Source organism: Plecotus auritus (assembly GCF_963455305.1).
Source record: "Plecotus auritus genome assembly, chromosome: 11".
NCBI lineage: Eukaryota > Metazoa > Chordata > Mammalia > Chiroptera > Vespertilionidae > Plecotus > Plecotus auritus.
In genome coordinates, this window is record NC_137777.1 from 2,478,823 (window position 1) to 2,497,363 (window position 18,541).

The 18,541-nt window shown below is 55.8% G+C and overlaps 1 protein-coding gene across 7 annotated transcripts in view; it reads left to right on the plus strand.

Moving 5' to 3' along the window:
* Positions 1-16,751, plus strand: part of FAM135B (family with sequence similarity 135 member B) — a 96,950-nt gene extending 80,199 nt beyond the window's left edge. For 3 of the 7 annotated variants that reach the window (XM_080647113.1, XM_080647112.1, XM_080647114.1), the window contains 9 exons: positions 365-546; positions 2,954-4,973; positions 6,856-7,022; positions 8,206-8,297; positions 8,906-9,003; positions 10,842-10,993; positions 12,633-12,743; positions 13,488-13,601; positions 15,492-16,751. In XM_080647113.1, the coding sequence (XP_080503239.1) occupies positions 365-546; positions 2,954-4,973; positions 6,856-7,022; positions 8,206-8,297; positions 8,906-9,003; positions 10,842-10,993; positions 12,633-12,743; positions 13,488-13,601; positions 15,492-15,697 (3,142 nt within the window). In that variant the 3' untranslated portion in view covers positions 15,698-16,751. The remainder of the gene's footprint in view (positions 1-364; positions 547-2,953; positions 4,974-6,855; positions 7,023-8,205; positions 8,298-8,905; positions 9,004-10,841; positions 10,994-12,632; positions 12,744-13,487; positions 13,602-15,491) is intronic. The other 4 variants (XR_013959354.1, XM_080647115.1, XM_080647116.1 and 1 more) reach the window with 4 other exon arrangements.
* The last annotated feature ends 1,790 nt before the right edge of the window (positions 16,752-18,541 follow it).

An 18,541-nucleotide genomic window follows, 5' to 3' on the forward strand; every position in this document is an offset into this window, starting at 1 on the left:
ATTCGCCAGGGACTTCGCCGTGGCTGTGAAATGCCTTTATCCTAAGATTTAACACGGAACGCCCTCATGGAGGGACTGGTGAATGTTTAAGTCCCCCTTTCTCCAAATTAAAGAAGAAATTAAAACCTACTCAGAAAAGTCAGAGGGTGACAGATGGGGTCCTCCCCTCTCCGGGTTCCCTGGCGAGCAGAACCAGCGTCCCCCAAGACGTGTTGGCCTTTGCCACACCAGTCCCACGAGGGCCTTCGGGGCAGGGGGGTGGGAAGGGGGGCAGACAGACGGCGAGGCCCGAGTGTGCCGAACGTTCCTGAAGGTCTTCCTGGGAGAAGGGGGCAGCGGCCAGTTGAAAGCTTGTAACTCTTAGGGACCCTCCCCGGGCCGTGCCCCCCAGGGTGCAGTCGCACAGCCAGCTGTCCCTGGACCTGCGCAACTCGGAGTACCTGAGCACCATGCCCCCGCTGCCCGCCGAGTGCCTGGACATCGACGGCGACGGCAGCACCCTGCCCGTCATCTTCGAGGACAGATACGTGGACTGCCCCACGCCAGGTGCGTCTTGGTTTGGAGACTCACGAACAGCGCTTACCAGTGGCCCGTCCATCGCTCTGTTCCCGTCCCAACGGCAGTGGGACCGGGGCAGGGAAGGAGTTCCTTAAGCCCTAGTCGGTTCGGCTCAGTGGATAGCACGTCAGCCCGCGGACTGAAGGGTCCCGGTTCCATTCCGGTCAAGGGCATGTTGCAGGCTTGATCCCCGGCCTGGTCAGGGTGCGTGCAGGAGGCAGCCAGTCCCTGTGTCGCTCGCATGTCCATGTCTCAGAGCGGCTGCAAGCTGACATTTGTCGTGTGTTTGCAAAGTCCAGGCGACTTCCAGGGCAGTGCAGCCTCCGGGAGGAGGATGCATTTGGCTCTCAGGTGAACGCTGCCACCTAGTGTCCGCAGCGTGTATGACGGCTGAAATGTGGCTCTAGAGGTGACTGACTCTACATCCATCCACCCTGCATGAGACCCTCTCTACGCCCATCGTCCCTCAGTCATAGAAGTGAAAGCAGAACGTTGTTTTGGGCAGCACCAGGCTTCCTCACTGGTCTCCCTAAGCCCCGTCTTAGCCGTCCCAGATAAATCCGATCCGTCTTTTACTTCTGTTCCAAGGACCCGCCAATCATCTGCTGCCTGTGCTAGGAAGCCCAGACTCCACATTTACACGGGCATCCAAGTTCATCCATCTGACCGTCTAACCTCACCCCACTCCCCCTGGTCAGCCTGAGCAGACCGTGCGCCCAGACGCCTGGGCCCGTGCCCAGGCCGCCCCCTTCCTGGCGCCGCTCATCTCCTTCCTGCAAGACGGTGGCTTCGCAATCCGCAGGGTACAGCCCACATTTCCTTTGGCAGGACACCAGCCACCGTTGCTGCATATGTTTCTCAGTGTTTTCTTAAAATACATTTTTACTGATTTCAGAGAGGAAGGGAGAGGGAGAGAGAGAGAGAAACATCAGTGATAAGAGAGAATCACTGATCCACTGCCTCCTGCACGCCGCCTACTGGGGGTCGAGCTCGCAACTTGTGCATGTGCCCTGACTGGCAATCCAGCCATGACCTCCTGGTTCATAGGTCGATGCTCAACCACTGAGCCATGCTGTCCAGGCCTTACTATTTCTTAAAACCCTTAAAAGCAGAGACTGGCTCACTACTATGGCGCATGCTCACTTCCCCTCTCCCTAAGCCATGGCCAAGTATAGGGCTTTGCCTGTAGGGCAGTGAGTGCACCATGGGGGGCTAAATGAAGTTGAAGGTGCATTTTTTCCAAACCAATGCAAACAGTTCCTGAGACTCATTGCCTGGTTCAGCTGCATCTCGGTTCTCTTCAAGTCATTTTATGAATCTGATTCTGTGACCACGTGGCAGCCACGGTGCTGGCCTTGGGGCTGTAGATATTCCTAAAACACAGGCTCTTCTCTCCAGTGGGAACAAGAAATGCACCATGGGTTACAGTATGGTGGTAGGAGTGTTACATTGCATGTGGGTTATAGCATGGGGGTAGGTGTGTTATTGTACTTGTGGGTTATAGCATGGGGGTAGGTGTGTTACTGTACATGGGGGTTATAGCATGGGGGTAGGTGGGTTATAGGATGGGGGTGGACGTGTTACATTACATGTGGGTCATAGCATGGGGGTAGACGTGTTCCATTACATGTGGGTTATAACATGGGGGTAGGCGTGTTACATTACACGTGGGTTATAGCATGGGGGTAGGCGTGTTACTGTAATGTGTGCAGAGGGATGCCGAGGATAGGCAGCGAGGATGTCTAACTTGCTGTGGTCTGTGGGACGGCCCCCGGGGGAAGGAAGTTCACTTAGCCTCTCAAGACGCAAAGAACATGTCGAGGGAAGCAAGAGACCCATTCCTCTATGATCTGCATCCCAATCCTGACCCAGCCATGCATTCCACGTAGGGGCTGCGGTGAGGATGCCTCAGGGTCCCGTGCAGTTTCTATGGGAGTGTCTCAGTGGGTCACTCCATGTTCACGTTCTGTGGTGATTACAGTCCTCTAATGTCTACCAGAACCATCAGGAGGATTTAAGCTTTTTGAAGAAAATAGAAGACCAGCCCTCCTCAGCTCCCCTTCCCCCATCAGAGGCTGGCGTGGTGTCGCCTGGCACAAAGCCCCACCCAACTAACCTCAGGGTTGGCCTTCCTGGCACTGCCAGCCCCGTCCAGAGCCATCCCTTTGGCATAAACTGTCAAAGGACTCACCGCCAATCACCTGGTTACCATAGTGTCAGGGCCCGGGAAACAAGGACATTGCCATTGCTTGGGGAATGCTGTGAATTCAGAGGCGGCCTCCAGGCACTAGGCAGAGCCCAGCCTCATTCCTGCCGGTACAGCCAGGCGTTGGGACACTGAACACAGATCCCTGAATTATGGCACGCTGCTGCTGTTTTTTCCTTCTTTTTGTAGGGCAGAGTTTGAGTGTCTACCCCAATCTCAATGTTCCAGCCACCAGTCCTGCCACACTGAGTCTAAAAGACAGAGAAGAGGACCCTCTTGTACACAGAAAATCATCTTTTCAGGCAAAACTCATCCTGCCCACCCCTAAGTCACCCCAAATGGACTGCGATGAAGAGGTGCTTCGTGGGCCGGTGTCAGAGGAGGAGGTGGGCACCCCAAACCCTGTGGACGTGCTTTCTGAGTCTCAGGTGTACCTGACAATTGGGGAGTCCCCAGACAGAGCAGCTGTGCCTGCAGGTGAAGGGCGCACCGGCCAGAGGGCTGATGTTGGGATGGATCCACTGGCAGATGATGACCCGCCCGGAGCGAGTCCAGGCCCAGAGGATGGCTGGGGCCCGGCGCTGGCCTACCTCGAGGTCAAGTCCAGCAATAGGCATCCAGGCCGAGCTGAACCCACAGTGGCCATGAGTGACCAGCACGGGGGTGGGCGCTTCCGAGAGAACCCTGAACTGGACAGCGCTCTGCCAAGCAAAGCGCCGGCAGGCGGGAGTCGCCACCCTGCCGTCTTGTGGGAGAAAACCCCGCTCCCGGAGTCAAGGACTCCCGGGAAGGGAGCTGACCAGGAGGCCAAGACGCTGCTGCTAAGTCTGAAGCCCTTTCCCAGGGAGCCTTGCGGGCCACTGAGCTCCACTCCGAGGGATCCCCCGGAGGCCAGGGCTCCCCCAAGGGACCCTCCCCCAGAGGAGCCAGAGGAAGGGCCCGTGCTATCTGGGGTCATCAAGAGATCTTCCTCCCTCATCTCGGATTCGGGCATTGAGAGTGAGCCGAGCTCCGTGGCCTGGTCTGAGGCCCGGGGCCGGGCCCTGGAGGTGCCCGGTGACCGGGAAGTGTCACACCCGCTGGTCCGCAGACAGGCCCCGCATAGGAACTCGCTGGAGGGCGGGCACACGGAGAGCAGCCTGAGCCTGCCCAGCGGGATCCAGGCGTCCCTCACCTCCATCAGCTCACTGCCTTTTGAGGAGGAGGAGCGGGAGCTGGCCCTGCTCACCAAGCTGACCAAGTCGGCGTCGGCGCCCCAGATCAGTAGCCCAGAGGAGGCTGCTGAAGACGCGGGCGCCGTGCGGCCAGGCTCGGGTCCTGCTGAAACTCCAGGCCAGCTGGTCAACAGCATAGAAGCCCCAGGACACGGCCGTCCACCCAGTGATGGTGGATCCAGCATCCGGGACACCGGGGGTGGCCCTTCCCTTGCGGAGGTGGCTCCAGATGCTGACCAGCAGGGCACGGGTTACCTCGACATCCCCCAGGATAAAGGGGCTCACGTTGACCCTCCAGGACCCCGCAGCCTTGATGGCAGGACTGAGAACCCTCCAGGTGTTGGAACCAAAGGTGTTCACTTAGGAATACCACGTGGCTCAGCACGGGCAAGCCCTAGGGACAGAGCTTTTCCTGGAGTACAGACGGAGGCCCCGAAGCGCATGCCTGCAGACGCGGGTGTGGGGAGTGGCGCATGGTCCCCCGGTGGCAGGTCGGACGTGGCGAGCCTCCCTGACCACGAGGTGCCTGCACTGAGTTGCCCGCCAGCTGTGGATGCCACCGACCTGGGGTCAACAGGCCAGCGGAGGGGCTCCCCTCGCCTCGTTAAGGATGCGGCGTTTGGGAGAGGAGCTCACACCGTGGAGTGGGGACACCAGGCAGGCGCCGCATGCCCCGCTGTGACTCACTCCATTCACTCCCAAGTCCTGGGACCGCAGGAGCCCAGGGCAGGCACTTCCGCCATGGGGCCCCCCCTGACCCCCGCAGAGGCCTTCTCGCCCGACAGCCTGAAAGCTGTGGAGGTCGTCAACTTGTCTGTGTCCTGCACTGCCACGTGTCTCCCGTTCTCGTCGGTGCCCAAGGAGACCCCTGCCAGGGCTGGCTTCTCTTCCAGACAGACGCCCCTCCCCATCACGCACCAGCCTCTGGGGTCCTTCGTGGCTGTTCCTACCCATCCGAGCGCGCTGGAGGAAGGGGTCGGCGAGAGGATGTTCAGGTGAGCTGGCCGGTGTCTCACCTGTCCCACCCCGTCTCCTAGATGCTCCCATCTACTTCTCAGTTTCCTGCGTCCTCTTCCCGAATTGAGATCTGTCATTTTCTCATTTAAATAACGTCATCTATTCATACCCTGCACATCAGGAACGTAGAATGGTATAAAGGAGTAGAAAGTATCCATTGCTCACATATAGCCCCTAGGTAAGTTCCTCCACACTTTTCTATCTGCATCTATACCTACATATTATTTTTATGCAAAAAAACAGGATAATTCTTTACGAATTAAGGTTCTTCAGCCTAATATACTGGAAACAATCTTTCTATGCTGATACATCTATTTTTGCGTGAGCGTTTAATGCTTAGACAACACTCGGTTGTATGGATGCACTATGATTTATTAACAAAATCCTGAAGAAAGGGGCATCTAAGTGTCCTTTTCATTGTGTACTGTGGTAGCCACCTCTCTGGTGATCACCATCGCACCTCTACATTTGCATATTTTGAACGGGCGGTCCTTCAACCCTTCGGGGAGTAGGATGACTTTATCAGCGTGGCCTCCCGAGCCCCTTTCGTGCAGTTCCTAAGTTGATCATTTCTGTTGCAATGTCCAAATCCACCCCTCATCCGTGTGTGGGGTTTGTATCCCTGGGGCTGCCTACGAACTGTTTGATTCAGTATCAAAACATCTTTCTTTTGTAAAATGCTGAGGAGTTACCTACTCAGGATATTTCCAGAAGAAATTGCACAGGCAGGTAGACTTTGGATCGCTGTTTTATAAAGATTATTACATGTCCATTATGAGCCCATGTCATCAATTTAACAGACACACGACAGGCGCTCTCTCCAGCCTGTGGCCAGGGTAGCCCTGGCTGTGATTGTGCTTGCGGTGTCACAGGAAGGCAGGGAGGTGAGAGAATGAATCGAGGGCAGTTGGGTAAATGGGATGGTTTGTGGGTGCGTTGCTGAGCCAGGGTGGGGACAGGACCTACCCGGGCTGGGGACGCTGAGCATGAATAGAGATGGTGGCCAGGAGAAGCTTTTTGAAGGTGATACCTAAGCTGATAATGATGGTGGTGATGGTGGTGATGATGATGATGATATGGCTAGTAATAGAGACACTTATTCTAAATCCATTTCAAGTGTGTTCTGAGCATTTTGCAAAGATCATATCACGTCATACACAAGTCAACTTTACTAATTAGATAGTGATGTCAATCCCCTTGTACACAGCAAGAACTGGAATGCAAAGGGGTTAAGTGATTGGCCCACAGCCAGTAAACGTCAAAGCCGAGATCTGACCTTGGCAGTGTGGCTCCTGAGTCCTCACTCCTAACCACCACCTTGTCAGATAACCACACAGAGGACACAATAACCGGGGGGAGGGGCATTGCAGACAGACAGACCCGAGTGCGCAAAGGCACGGAGAGCAAGCACCGTCACTCATGCAGGGAATTGTAAGAAATGTGTTTGTTTTGGAGCCTGGGGCCCAGATGGTGCTGGAGAAGGAGGTGGAAGCCCAGCCTTGGAGCCCTTGTGGGCGAGGTTAAGAAGGCCTGTGGGCAAGGTCACTCCAGGGAGGTCTTTGTCAAGATTGTGTGGCCCCTTGGAGCTGGGCGGAACCTTACACGTCCTGCTCAGTGCCGGGACCGCATAGAATGTGCAGAACGCAAACCACGGCAGCCTTTGGTTTTCCCGGGCACTTTCCTCCTCCTTGTTCAAACAAAGCTCCCCTCCCTGGCATCCCCGGAGGCCGCACATCCAGCCTCTGCCACTAGGCAAATTCTTCCCTGTAGATGTTCATCACTCCTGCATCCCAGTCAACTCATCCCCCGCTCAACGGGCCATGCAGGGCGTGGCATGCGATTAATTAGTGTATTCTCCAGTTTCTATCAGGCCAAAGAGAAATTTAAAAAAGAACTGAAGATTGATGGATTTCTGTACAGTGACTTATCTGTACTAGCTTCTGACATGCCGTATTTCCCACCAGAGGAAGAGGAGGAGAACTTGGAGGACGGGATTCACCTGGTAGTCTGTGTCCATGGCCTGGATGGTGAGTTCCAAAGAGAGCTGTCTGACATGCAGACTTGTTGAGAAAATGAAGTACAAGAATGAATGAGTGAATGGGATGAAGGAATGAGTGGGTAAATGGAATGAAGGCAGGAATGGATAAATGGAATGAAGGAATGTATGGATAAATGGAATGAATGGGTAAATGAAATTAATGAATAAATAAATGGGATGAAGGAAGTAATGGATAAATGGAATGAAGGAATGAATAGAGTAAATGAATGGATAAATGGGATGAAGGAAGGAATGGATAAGTGGAAGGAATGGGGAAATGAATGGATAAATGGGATGAAGGAAGGAATGGATAAGTGGAAGGAATGGGGAAATGAATGGATAAATGGGATGAAGGAAGGAATGGATAAGTGGAGTAATGGAAGGAAGGAAGGAATGGAGTAATGGAATGAAGGAAGGAATGGGGAAATGAAGTGAAGGAAGGAATGGATAAGTGGAAGGAATGGGGAAATGAATGGATAAATGGGATGAAGGAAGGAATGGATAAGTGGAGTAATGGAAGGAAGGAAGGAATGGAGTAATGGAATGAAGGAAGGAATGGGGAAATGAAGTGAAGGAAGGAATGGAGTGTGTTCTTTGATCCTCCATGATCAGCAGCGGTCTCATTCCCTGCCCCCGACAGTCCCTATGGAGCAGGTGGCGTCCATGGCCCTCACACCTTCATGACGGTCTCCAAAGGCGACTGCTACTCTAGTGTAGATAACTGTGCCCTGCCTGGCCCACTTGGGGGCCTCGCTGACTACCTGGCAGGGGCAGAACTAGACAAGCTTTGTGTTAAATAAGACACTTAAGAGGGGACTTGTAGATGGCACGTTGTGTCACGTCAACCATTGAGTGATGTCACTCGCAGAAAGCCCTGAGTAAACAGAACTGGTTCTGGAAGAAGGGGAGGCAGTGCGCCTCCTGCTGGTCCTGTGGGGAATGTCCACAGCCATGTGTCTATGGGGCAGGGAGGAATTCCATGGAGGGGACTTCCGAAAGGCCCTGACCGTGTGTGTAGGGGGGGTGACGGGGGGTTGGACTTGTTTCAGTTGTTTATGTCATCTGCTCAACAAAACACCAAGGTACGTGTGGGAATGGGAGGAGGAGAGCTAAGTCCCTTGTGTGTCCGCTTTCATGTTATTAACTTTGGGTGGGTTTGTCCGTCGTTTTAGGGAACAGTGCAGACCTCCGGCTGGTAAAGACCTTCATAGAACTGGGGCTCCCTGGAGGCAAACTGGACTTCCTGATGTCTGAGAAGAACCAGGTATGAGGACACAAACCTCAGAGCGGGGGTTCCCCGGGTCAGGCCTCACATGAGCCCCTGAAAGTCACCAGACAGTTTGTGGACGCGCAGATAAGAGGGGGCTTTGCCGAAGAACTCGGGCAGGTGCTTATGGTCCCAGAGAAAGGACTCACTTCTCCTTTGGGAGGGCGAGGAGAGAGGAAGAAGTGGGGGCGTGGGAGTCAGGTGCCTGGGGCCTTCTGACCCACTGGGCATCAGGGTGGGTGACAGCTCGGAACATCCATGCCTTGGGGGTTTGCGGGTCCGCCCTGGGGGCTGTCCCTGTCCCTGGTGTCTGTGTGACTTCTCGGCACGTACTTCCTCCTCTGTGACACGGGACAGCGATCCCAGGGGACTGCATGTGCTGCTCTCCACCTCGTCCCTTCCTCCTCCTGTCCGTCACCCCCTAACTGAGGAGGCTCTGGTGTCCCCGAGTCTCTTCACTGGGGTCCCAGTCTGTGAGCCCTCAATGTGGAGTTCCAGTCCATGACCTCAGCATCAGGCTGAGGTCTGCTCCCAGCATGCACCACGGTGTGGCTGGAGGAGCCCGGCCTTGCTGGCTCCGCCCACCGCGTGCTCTCCTCTTCCAGATGGACACGTTTGCCGACTTTGACACCATGACGGACAGGCTGCTGGATGAGATCATCCAGCACATCCAGCTCTACAGCCTCTCCATCGCCCGGATCAGGTGAGGGAGGGAGCGCAGGGAGCGCAGGGAGCGCAGGGAGCGCAGGGAGCGCAGGGAGCGCAGGGAGCGCAGGGAGCGCAGGGAGCGCAGGGAGCGCAGGGAGCGCAGGGAGCGCAGGGAGCGCAGGGAGCGCAGGGAGCGCAGGGAGCGCAGGGAGCGCAGGGAGCGCAGGGAGCGCAGGGAGCGCAGGGAGCGCAGGGAGCGCAGGGAGCGCAGGGAGCGCAGGGAGCGCAGGGAGCGCAGGGAGCGCAGGGAGCGCAGGGAGCGCAGGGAGCGCAGGGAGCGCAGGGAGCAGGCGGGGCGGGGGCGGGGCCTCTGAGTGTCTGCGGTGCACAGATCCACGCAGTGCCTTCTGTACACCCCTGGGACGAGCTGACGGTGACGTGAATGGCATAGACGGCCCGGCCGTGTGGCTCAGTGGTTGAGTGCCGACCTATGACCCAGGAGATCACGGTTCGATTCCCGATCAGGGCACATGCTCGGGTTGCAGGCTCGATCCACAGTGTGGGGCGTGCAGGAGGCAGCCGACCGATGATTCTCTCTCATCATTGATGTTTCTCTCTCTCCCTCTCCCTTCCTCCCTGAAATCAGTAAAAATATATTTTTAAAAATGCAAAGAATACTAATGGCGTAGATGGCGTTGAGAGCGGAGGTGACACACCCATGTCCATCATAGTGTGTGCGGGAGAAGAAACGTTTGTAGCTCCGTAGGAAGAGACTTGGACATGGTCAGCTATTCCCGAGTTTGAATGTTGGCACTCCTCACGCCCAGGAGTCCGACCTTCAGCTCCACCACGGAACCTCTGCAGGCGTTCCCGTCCCTGCGCCTCTGTCCGTGGAACGGGACCAGCGCTGAGCTGAGGTGTGGCAGCGCTGGGCGGGTCCCCTGCCAGGAAGGGATGTCAGTCTGTGACAGTGTGACAGCTGTGTGCCTCCTCCAAACCTGGCAGGAGGAAGGGGATAGCTAACACCTGCACTTGGGGTTGGGGCAGAGTGGCGAGTCCTCGACAGCATCAGCCCGTTTAGTCCTCAGAGATAAAGTCTCAGGCCCTCCTCCTCCTCTCACAAGTGAGGGCGCAGAGGCCTCCAGGGTCAGGGGGCATCACAGGGCATGCTGGGAAGAGGTCGGAGGTGTCCCCCTCATGTGACAGGGTTCCCATAGTTGTTGTTGTTTTTAATCCTCACTTGAGGGTATTTTCCCATTGATTTTCAGAGAGAGCGGAAGAGAGAGGGAAAGACAAAGGGAAACATGGATGTGAGAGAAACACATCGCTTGGTTGCTTCCTGCACGAGCCCCGACCAGGGCCCAGGCCAGAGAGGAGTCTGTAGCCAAAGTACGTGCCCTTGACCGGAATTGAACCCGGGACCCTTTGATCGCAGGCCACACCTGCTAGAGCCAGTAATTATTTAATTCGAAAATAATGCTGTGGTGGGTCCGTGGTCTGTGGGAACAGGACTGGAGCATGTAGGAGTGGTGTCCACCCTGTGGGCAGGGAGCAGGCTGTGACGAGTGCCTAGCGTGGGAGTGAATGACGAGTGAGTGACGGGGGAGGGGCCTCATGGGAGGTGGGGTTGCATTCTGTGGATGACCAGGGCGGTCCAGTGCTCAGAAGGGACACCCGGGTGGACGAGAGAAGATATAGGGATGGGGACGGGGGCTGGGCAAGATGCCCACACGTCTCTCCGGTCACCCGGCCAGAGTTTGGACACCTGACGGGGATGGATTAGTGCCCCGAATCGGTGGGAGGTGCAGGGCGCTGACCCCGGCGCTGCCTGTGCAGGACCCTCCGGCGGGGGGCCTGCAGTCTCACTCACGGACCCGCTTTCTCTCCAATCAGCTTCATCGGCCATTCTCTCGGCAACATCATCATCCGCTCGGTCCTCACGAGGCCCCGGTTCCGCTATTACCTCAGCAAGCTGCACACCTTCCTGTCGCTGTCCGGGCCGCACCTGGGGACCCTGTACAACAACAGCACCCTGGTCAGTACAGGTGAGATTCCCACGCCGGGCATTGCCCAGAGTTCATCCAGGGCAGCCCTTCTTAAAAATATGTATATGTTTATTGATTTCAGAGAGGAAAGGAGAGGGGGAGGGAGAGAGAAACATAAGTGATGAGAGAGAATCATAGATCGGCTGCCTCCTGCACACCCCACACTGGGATGGAGCCTGAAACCCGGGCATGTGCCCTGACCGGGGATCAAACCGTGACCTCCTGGTTCATGGGTCAATGCTCAGCCCCTGAGCCAGGCCGGTTGGGCCAGATGCTGTTCTTGGTGGAACCCTGTGAGTTTGGAGCCTCCTCCTGCATGGATGGTGGAGAGAGAGCTGGGCTGAGAAAGGCGGCCTTCGGTTGGTGTTGAGTGAGGTTGGACTGGGTGGACCCAGGACCTCTTCTGCTTCCAGTTCCCTGGAAACGAGGAGGTGATGTCCCTGGGGTGCGAGCTGGGAAAGGTTCAAGAAGCTAATGGTGAAGAGGAGAGAGCGTGGGAGTCTCAGTCCGTTGGGGCTGCCGTCACAGCCACCATGGATGGGGGCTGGTCACCAGCAGACACTGATGCCTCACAGAGCTGGAGGCCGGGAGTTGAGGTCTAGGCACCCCAGCTTCACTGACTAGTGAGGGCCAGGCTCCTGGTTCACGGATGGCCCTCTTCTTGCTTTGTCCTCAGTGGTAGGGAGGGAGGGAGCTCTCTGGGTCTCTTCGATGAGGGCACTAACGCCACTCAGGAGGGCCCCACCCTCAAGGCCCAAGCACCTCCCACAGACCCCACCTCCAAATGCCATCTCATTGAGGGGTTCGTTTTCAACATACGAACCTGGGGGGATACAAACATTCGGTTGTGGCAGCGGGGAGGCCAGAGGCAGACTCAGCCAGATGTCTGTGGGGGCGGAGTCTATAGCAAGGGCTTTCAGTCATGTCACTCCCATGACAAGCCTGCAGTCAAGTTCTAACCCAGACACTGAGTGAGGACTCCGGCCCAGACCTTTAATCTCTGTGCTGCTGTGTTTCCTTAGTTTTAAAATGGACCGAATGTGTGTATATATGTATGGTTCCATGTATGACAGATACATGTGTATGTGTGTACGCATGTCTCTAAACACACACCCTATGATATACATGCATGACCCATGTTTACATGGCAGTAATGATCACATACGTGCACAGTGTATCTTGTTTATTTCCTTGCATTTTTATAAAAAAAATTGCGGTGGTGACATGATACTCATCCGTGTCCGTGTCGGCCCAGCCACGGGAAGGGGAGGGACTCAGAGATGCGAGGCTGACTTTCGCTCTTTTAGACCCGAGCGGGTCTGTGAGGAGCATTCCTCATGCGTGCTTGTACTTAGGGCTGATTCCTTAGCCTGCATTTAGGGGCGGGACGAGCAGATCGGAGAGGGTGGGAGTTTCATGACTCCCGCAGCCTGTCGCCATGCTGTTTTGCAGGACGATTTTGTGTCTCTGTCCCCAGGATGTAAGGGTACAGACATCCCTCTCGCTTCCCACGCATGTGCCAAATGCCTGCTGCCCTCCTCTGTTCATGTTGATGAAAAAGCGCCGTTGACTGTTGCTCTCTCCCGTTATTCCTGCCCCCGTGCGTGTGTGTCTGAGTTTGGTTTGGTCTGGTTCCCAGGCTTGTGGCTCATGCAGAAACTGAAGAAGTCTGGCTCCCTGCTGCAGCTCACCTTCAGGGACAATGCCGACCTGCGCAAGTGTTTCCTCTACCAGCTCAGCCAGAAGACAGGTGAGTGGCTTCCCCCACACAGTGGGGTCTGAGCGTGAGCTGAGATCCCGTCTGACCCGGCTGGCTTCCGCCACGCGAGGCTGATTCACTCACAGAAGCGTCTGAGCGGAGGCACAGCTCTGCACTCCCAGGAGGCCGCGAGCCACCCGAGAACTCCGTCTCCCCGTGGCGGGTGGAAGGCATCACCCCCGGGGCCCAGGTGTGCGTGCGGGTATCTCCAGGAGAGCCCGTGCCTCACTCACACAGATCCTTCCCTCGCCTAACCACACAGGCTCAGGGTCTGGGGCCACTCAGCCCCTCGCCCAGGTGCAGGTCCACGTACAGAAGGGCTGACAAACATGGTCCCTTTATGTTGACAGTGGAGGCGGGTCCTTCCAGGCAGCCCGAGGGCACCTTCCCGCAGCCCCTCCACCATGAGGAAGGGCCCAGCAGTGCAGAACCCCTCTTCTCCCCCCCGCCCGCCCCCGGCCTGACGGGCAGAGGGCAGCAGTGGGTGCGGAGGAGCAGAGGCTGGCCTGACTTCCCCTGTGGGGTGCTTGCTCTGTGTGCCTCCGTTTCCCTGCCCGATGAGCTCACCCCCGTCTTCCTGTGGCACTAAAGCTCCCGCGGCACATGCTTTGCTCAGCCTCGCGGACCGGAGGCCCTTATGCACCCACACTCTCTCAGGGTGCGGTGCACAGGCTGTGTGACCAGAGGACGCACCCTGAAACGCCCAGGTAAAGAGCACCCCCCGGCTCGTTGCAGGTCTGCAGTATTTTAAAAACGTCGTGCTGGTGGCTTCACCCCAAGATCGCTACGTGCCATTTCACTCAGCCAGGATCGAAATGTGCAAAACCGCCCTCAAGGACAGGCACACGGGTAAGCCGAGTTTCACTCTCACGATGGAAAAAGAAAAAGAAAGAAAAGAAAAATCAAACGCAGCCCTGGCCAGGTGGCTCAGTTGGTCCCATGGCACCAAGGGGGCAGGTTCCATCCCAGGGCAGGGAACGTACAAGAATTAACCAATGAATGCACGGATAGTGCAGCAACCAATCGATGTTTCTCTCTCCTCTCCTCTCTCCTCTCTCTCTCAAGTCAATCAATACTATCTAATAAAAGAGTGATATGCAAATTAACCCTCACTCCACCACACCCACAAACCACGCCCACCAGCCAATCAGGAGTGAGTATGCAAATTAACCCAACCAAGATGGCTGCAGCCACAGAGAGAGCAGGAGGGAGGCTTGGGTTTCCCTGGCAATGGAGGAAGCCAAGCTTTCCACACACCCTGGCCAGCCCAGGCCTCCGCTTAAGGCTACAAAGTTTCAATTATAGAAGATAAATAAATTCCAATAGAAATGGCTGCCGCCAAAGAGTGAGCAGAAGGCTTGGCTCCACTCCAGGCTACAAAGTTTCAGTTGTAGAAGATAAATAAATACCAGATCCCAGGCCCTCCGCTTGGGTCACTGAGGGGCGTGGCCAGCCTGCAAACCACCACAGGCCCCTTGCCCAGGCCACCCCACACCCCAAGGGAACCCCCACCCTGATCCAGGACACCCTTCAGGGCAAACTAGCCGGCCCCCACCTGTGCACCAGGCCTCTATCCTATCTAATAAAAGAGTAATATGCAGATTGACCATCACTCCAACACACAAGATGGCTGCCCCCATGTGGTCAAAGATTCTGCCCCCATGTGGACACAAGATGGCCGCCACAAGATGGCCAGCAGGGGAGGGCAGTTGGGAGGGACCAGGCCTGCAAGGGAGGGCAGTTGGGGGTGATCAAGCCTGCAGGGGAGGGCACTTAGGGGTGACCAGGCCGGCAGAAGAGGGAAGTTGGGGGCGACCAGGCCTGCAGGGGAGCAGTTAGGCATCAAACAGGCTGGCAGGGGAGTGGTTAGGGGTGATCAGGCTGGCAGGCAGAAGCGGTTAGGGGCAATCAGGCAGGCAGGCAGGTGAGCAGTTGGGAGCCAGCAGTCCTGGATTGTGAGAGGGATGTCCGACTGCCTGTTTAGGCCCGATCCCACCGGACATCCCTTGAGGGGTCCCAGATTGGAGAGGGTGCAGGCTGGGCTGAGGGACACCGCCCCCCCCCCCCCCGCACGAATTTCGTGCACCGGGCCTCTAGTCAATAAATAAATTACAAAGCAAACGTTCAGCCCTGGCCAGGTAACTCAGTTGATTGGAGTGTCATCCCATACACCAAATGGTTGCGGGTTCAATCCCCAATCTGGCCCATACAGGAGGCAAGCCATCGATGTTTCTCATGTTGAGGTTTCTCTCTCACGTCGATGTTTCTCTCTCTCTAAAAAAATAATTAGAAACATATCTTCCGGTGAGGATTAAGAAAATAATAATAAAGCCCTGGCTGGTTTGGCTGCGTGGATAGGGTGTCGGCCTGTGGATGGAAGGGTCCCCGGTTCAGTTCCAGTCAAGGGCACATGCCTGGGTGGCAGGCTCCATCCCCAGTAGAGGGCACGCAGAAGGCAGCCGATCAGTGATGTTTCTAGCTCTCTTTCCCTCTGCCTTCCTCCCTGAGTAAAAATACAGATTTTAAAAAATAATACAAGCAGACGTGCATTCATGAAATTAAAACTCTGCGTAGTGGGGCCCATCAGACGTTCCGCCCAGGGACAGGAACCCGCCCGCACGCAGTGTCTCTCCACGTTCCTCTGTGGGTTCCCCTAGATCTGCCTGACCCCTGCGTTCACCCAGTGAACCTTGTCCCCCTAAGTTCAGCCTGCACCCCTGGCTTCCTCCCTCCCCACAGGGCCTGTTTATGCAGAAATGATCAACAACCTCTTGCGCCCCCTGGTGGAAGCCAAGGACTGCACGCTGATCCGGCACAACGTGTTCCACGCCCTGCCCAACACCGCCAACACCCTGATCGGGCGCGCTGCGCACATCGCGGTGCTGGACTCGGAGCTGTTCCTGGAGAAGTTCTTCCTGGTGGTGGGACTCAACTACTTCAAGTAGCGGCCGCGGAGCCGCCCGGCCCGCCCAAGGCCCACCCGGGGGAGCTTGGCCCAGTCACCCTTTTGTCGAGCTCTGCCCTTCAAGCGGAGCCCAGAGGAGGCCTGAGGGACGCAGGAGGGGCGGACCCGGAACCCCGGGAACTTCCCTTTGGGAGATTTGGGAAGGAAAGCCGAACCTGCAGGGATCAAAACAACAGGCTTTGCCCCAACCAGTCTGGCCACCTGGAGGCTCCTCCATCCGAGATGTTCTCTAGAGAAAATGCGAGAAAATAAAGCCACAGAACTTGGAGCTGGGGAGCCCGCCTTTGTAACCCGCAGCCGTCGGCAGGGGGCAGGCACATCCACCTTAACCAGGCGTGCCCAGCAGGTGGCTAGCGCATAGCTTTATCATTTTTCAAATTAAATTAAGTGCACACAAGCATTTCAGAACTCAGGTTAACCTCTGTGCAGAGTGGACATGCCGGTGTAAATAGGACCCTCCATAGACTCCATGTGCCACCTTGTTCGAGAACATGCGAGGCCTCGCCCCCTCTCCTCCTGTTTCCTCGGCAAGGGGCGAAGGAATGCTTTAGAATCCCCAAGTTCACGGCCTCCCGGGGTGGGTGGGTGATTGCAGGTCTGGGGGGTGGAAGTGATGCTGTAGAGGAACCTAGAGAACCGGCCCATCAGCCACCTCACCTACTCCTGCAGACCTTTGCTATGCACAGCCCCGCTCCATGCCTTGTTCTTGCGATGGCCCACGTCTCTGTCCGTGGTCGGGAAAATGGATTTCGACTAAAGCTGGCAGAAGGGGCGCCGAGACTGATGCTCACCTTTGTGGCGCTCCGGCGGGTGTACTTCCAAAGAAATGCTGGGTCAGCGCTGGGCGCAAGTGCAAAAATTTAAACCCATGAGCGTGGCCAGCGGCTCCTCTGTCCGTGGAGGGAGAAAGCATCTAAATGGAGGAAAGCTGGATTCCACCTCAGGGGAGCTCCAGGAAGGTGCTGGGTGTCTTTCAATAGCAATGTCTTCTTGCCTTAGGGAACTAAAGGGCTAAGGAAGGTCACCATGGATTTAAAAAATTAAATAAAAAGCCTACAAGACAGCAGGAACAATAGTGAGATCAGCGAGGACAAAGGTTAGGGGGAGGGTTCTACCTGCGTTATTGGTAAATGGCCTAAGGGGTAGTTTTGAAACTTACCAGAATGTTTAATAGGGTCCCCAAGACTGGGTGCACCCTACGGGCTAAAGGACGTGCAGAGAACCATGGCAAAGGACGCGGGGATGACTAACACGGGGACCCTTCTGCTGGAGCGTGAGAGCAGACGCTGAACGCTGAGAATGTCTTCATCCCAGAACCCTTTCTGCTTCCGCCACAGCCCCTCAAAGTGTGGACACCTGGGCCCGGACCTCGGCGCACCAATGCCCTGGTAATGAAGCCAAGCAAACCCGGGCTCGCTGAGCATTGAAGTCCCTCCCAGGGTCACAACGTGGCTTTGGAAACCCAGTGCAGACGCTGGGAGACGCGTCCAGGGAGGCGACTTTGCAGGAGAACAGAGTGTGGCCTCGAGAAAGAACGAGACGGGGCAGGCGATGGGTGATCTGCAAAGGCCGATTCCACCCGAGGGTGAGGGCTTCCCTCGGGGCCTCCAAACGCGCATCGTCTGTTCTTCCTACATAGGGGCCCGGGTCCTTTGGGCACTTTCCCTCTGGGTGTTAAGTTCCCGATGGGCGCAGATTCAGCTACCCACGAGCAGTGCCGGCCTCCCCTAGGCGGGATTCGGTTCCGCAGCGTAGCGCGCGCTGCCTGGACTAGCGCCAGGGCAGGACCCCAGGTGTGTAGTCCGTGCGTTTTCACTGTGTGGTCCCGCTTCCCATCCGCACCGTGTCATTCCCTGGTCGTCGGGAGACCCACCCGTCGCCAGTGGTCAGGGTGACTCTGATGACTACTGTCCTTTCCCAAAACCAGACGCCATCTTTAACTACAATATGCTGCCTGGACCTCGCGAGAACTCGTGGCAATAAACGTCCAGCTGCATGGGGCACCTCTTTTTTACAGGGGTGCTCTGCTGTCTGTAACCCGCTCTGGCCTCTGACCATCCATTCTAACTGTAGAAAGTCCATCTCTGTATGTAAATAAGAGTGCCAAGTGTCACCTGTCTTGCCTCATTTGAAAGGGTTTTTTATGTCTCTTTCTATTGAAGTATAGATATCTAATATGTATATGTATATACATATATATACACACATATATAATATATAAATATATAATGTAAACAGGGACATTCTATTATTGATGATAAAAATTATAAACAAAATGCCTGCCAAGATAACGGTCTAGTCTGTTGTCATTCTCAGCATCATTTTTGTTTTTCTTTTTGTTGGTTGGTTGGCTTTATGATTTAGTAACTGTGCCAGAACTACTGAGACAGAACAATTACTGATACTGAGATTCACCGGAATTTGCTGTTGGGGAGCCAGATATAATCAGAGAAGCAGAGGTGGACCTACAGTTACCTGGGGGCAAACTAACCCTAGCCCTAGACCAGCCGTGGGCAAACTACGGCCCGCGGGCCGGATCCGACTGTTCTATCCGGTTTTCTTGCTCTCCCCTCCGCTCCTTTACTTTGAATTTATATGAGTTCACACAAACACTCCATCCATGCTTTTGTTCCGGCCCTCCAGTCCAGTTTAAGAACCCATTGTGGCCCTGGAGTCAAAAAGTTTGCCCACCCCTGCCCTAGACCCTAACCTTAAACCTAACCTTGTGCCCTACCCCTCGCCCTAAACCTACCCCTAGCCTGAACCCTAGCCCTAACTTTAAGCCTAAACCCTAACACTAGCCCTAATCCTAACCCTAACCCTA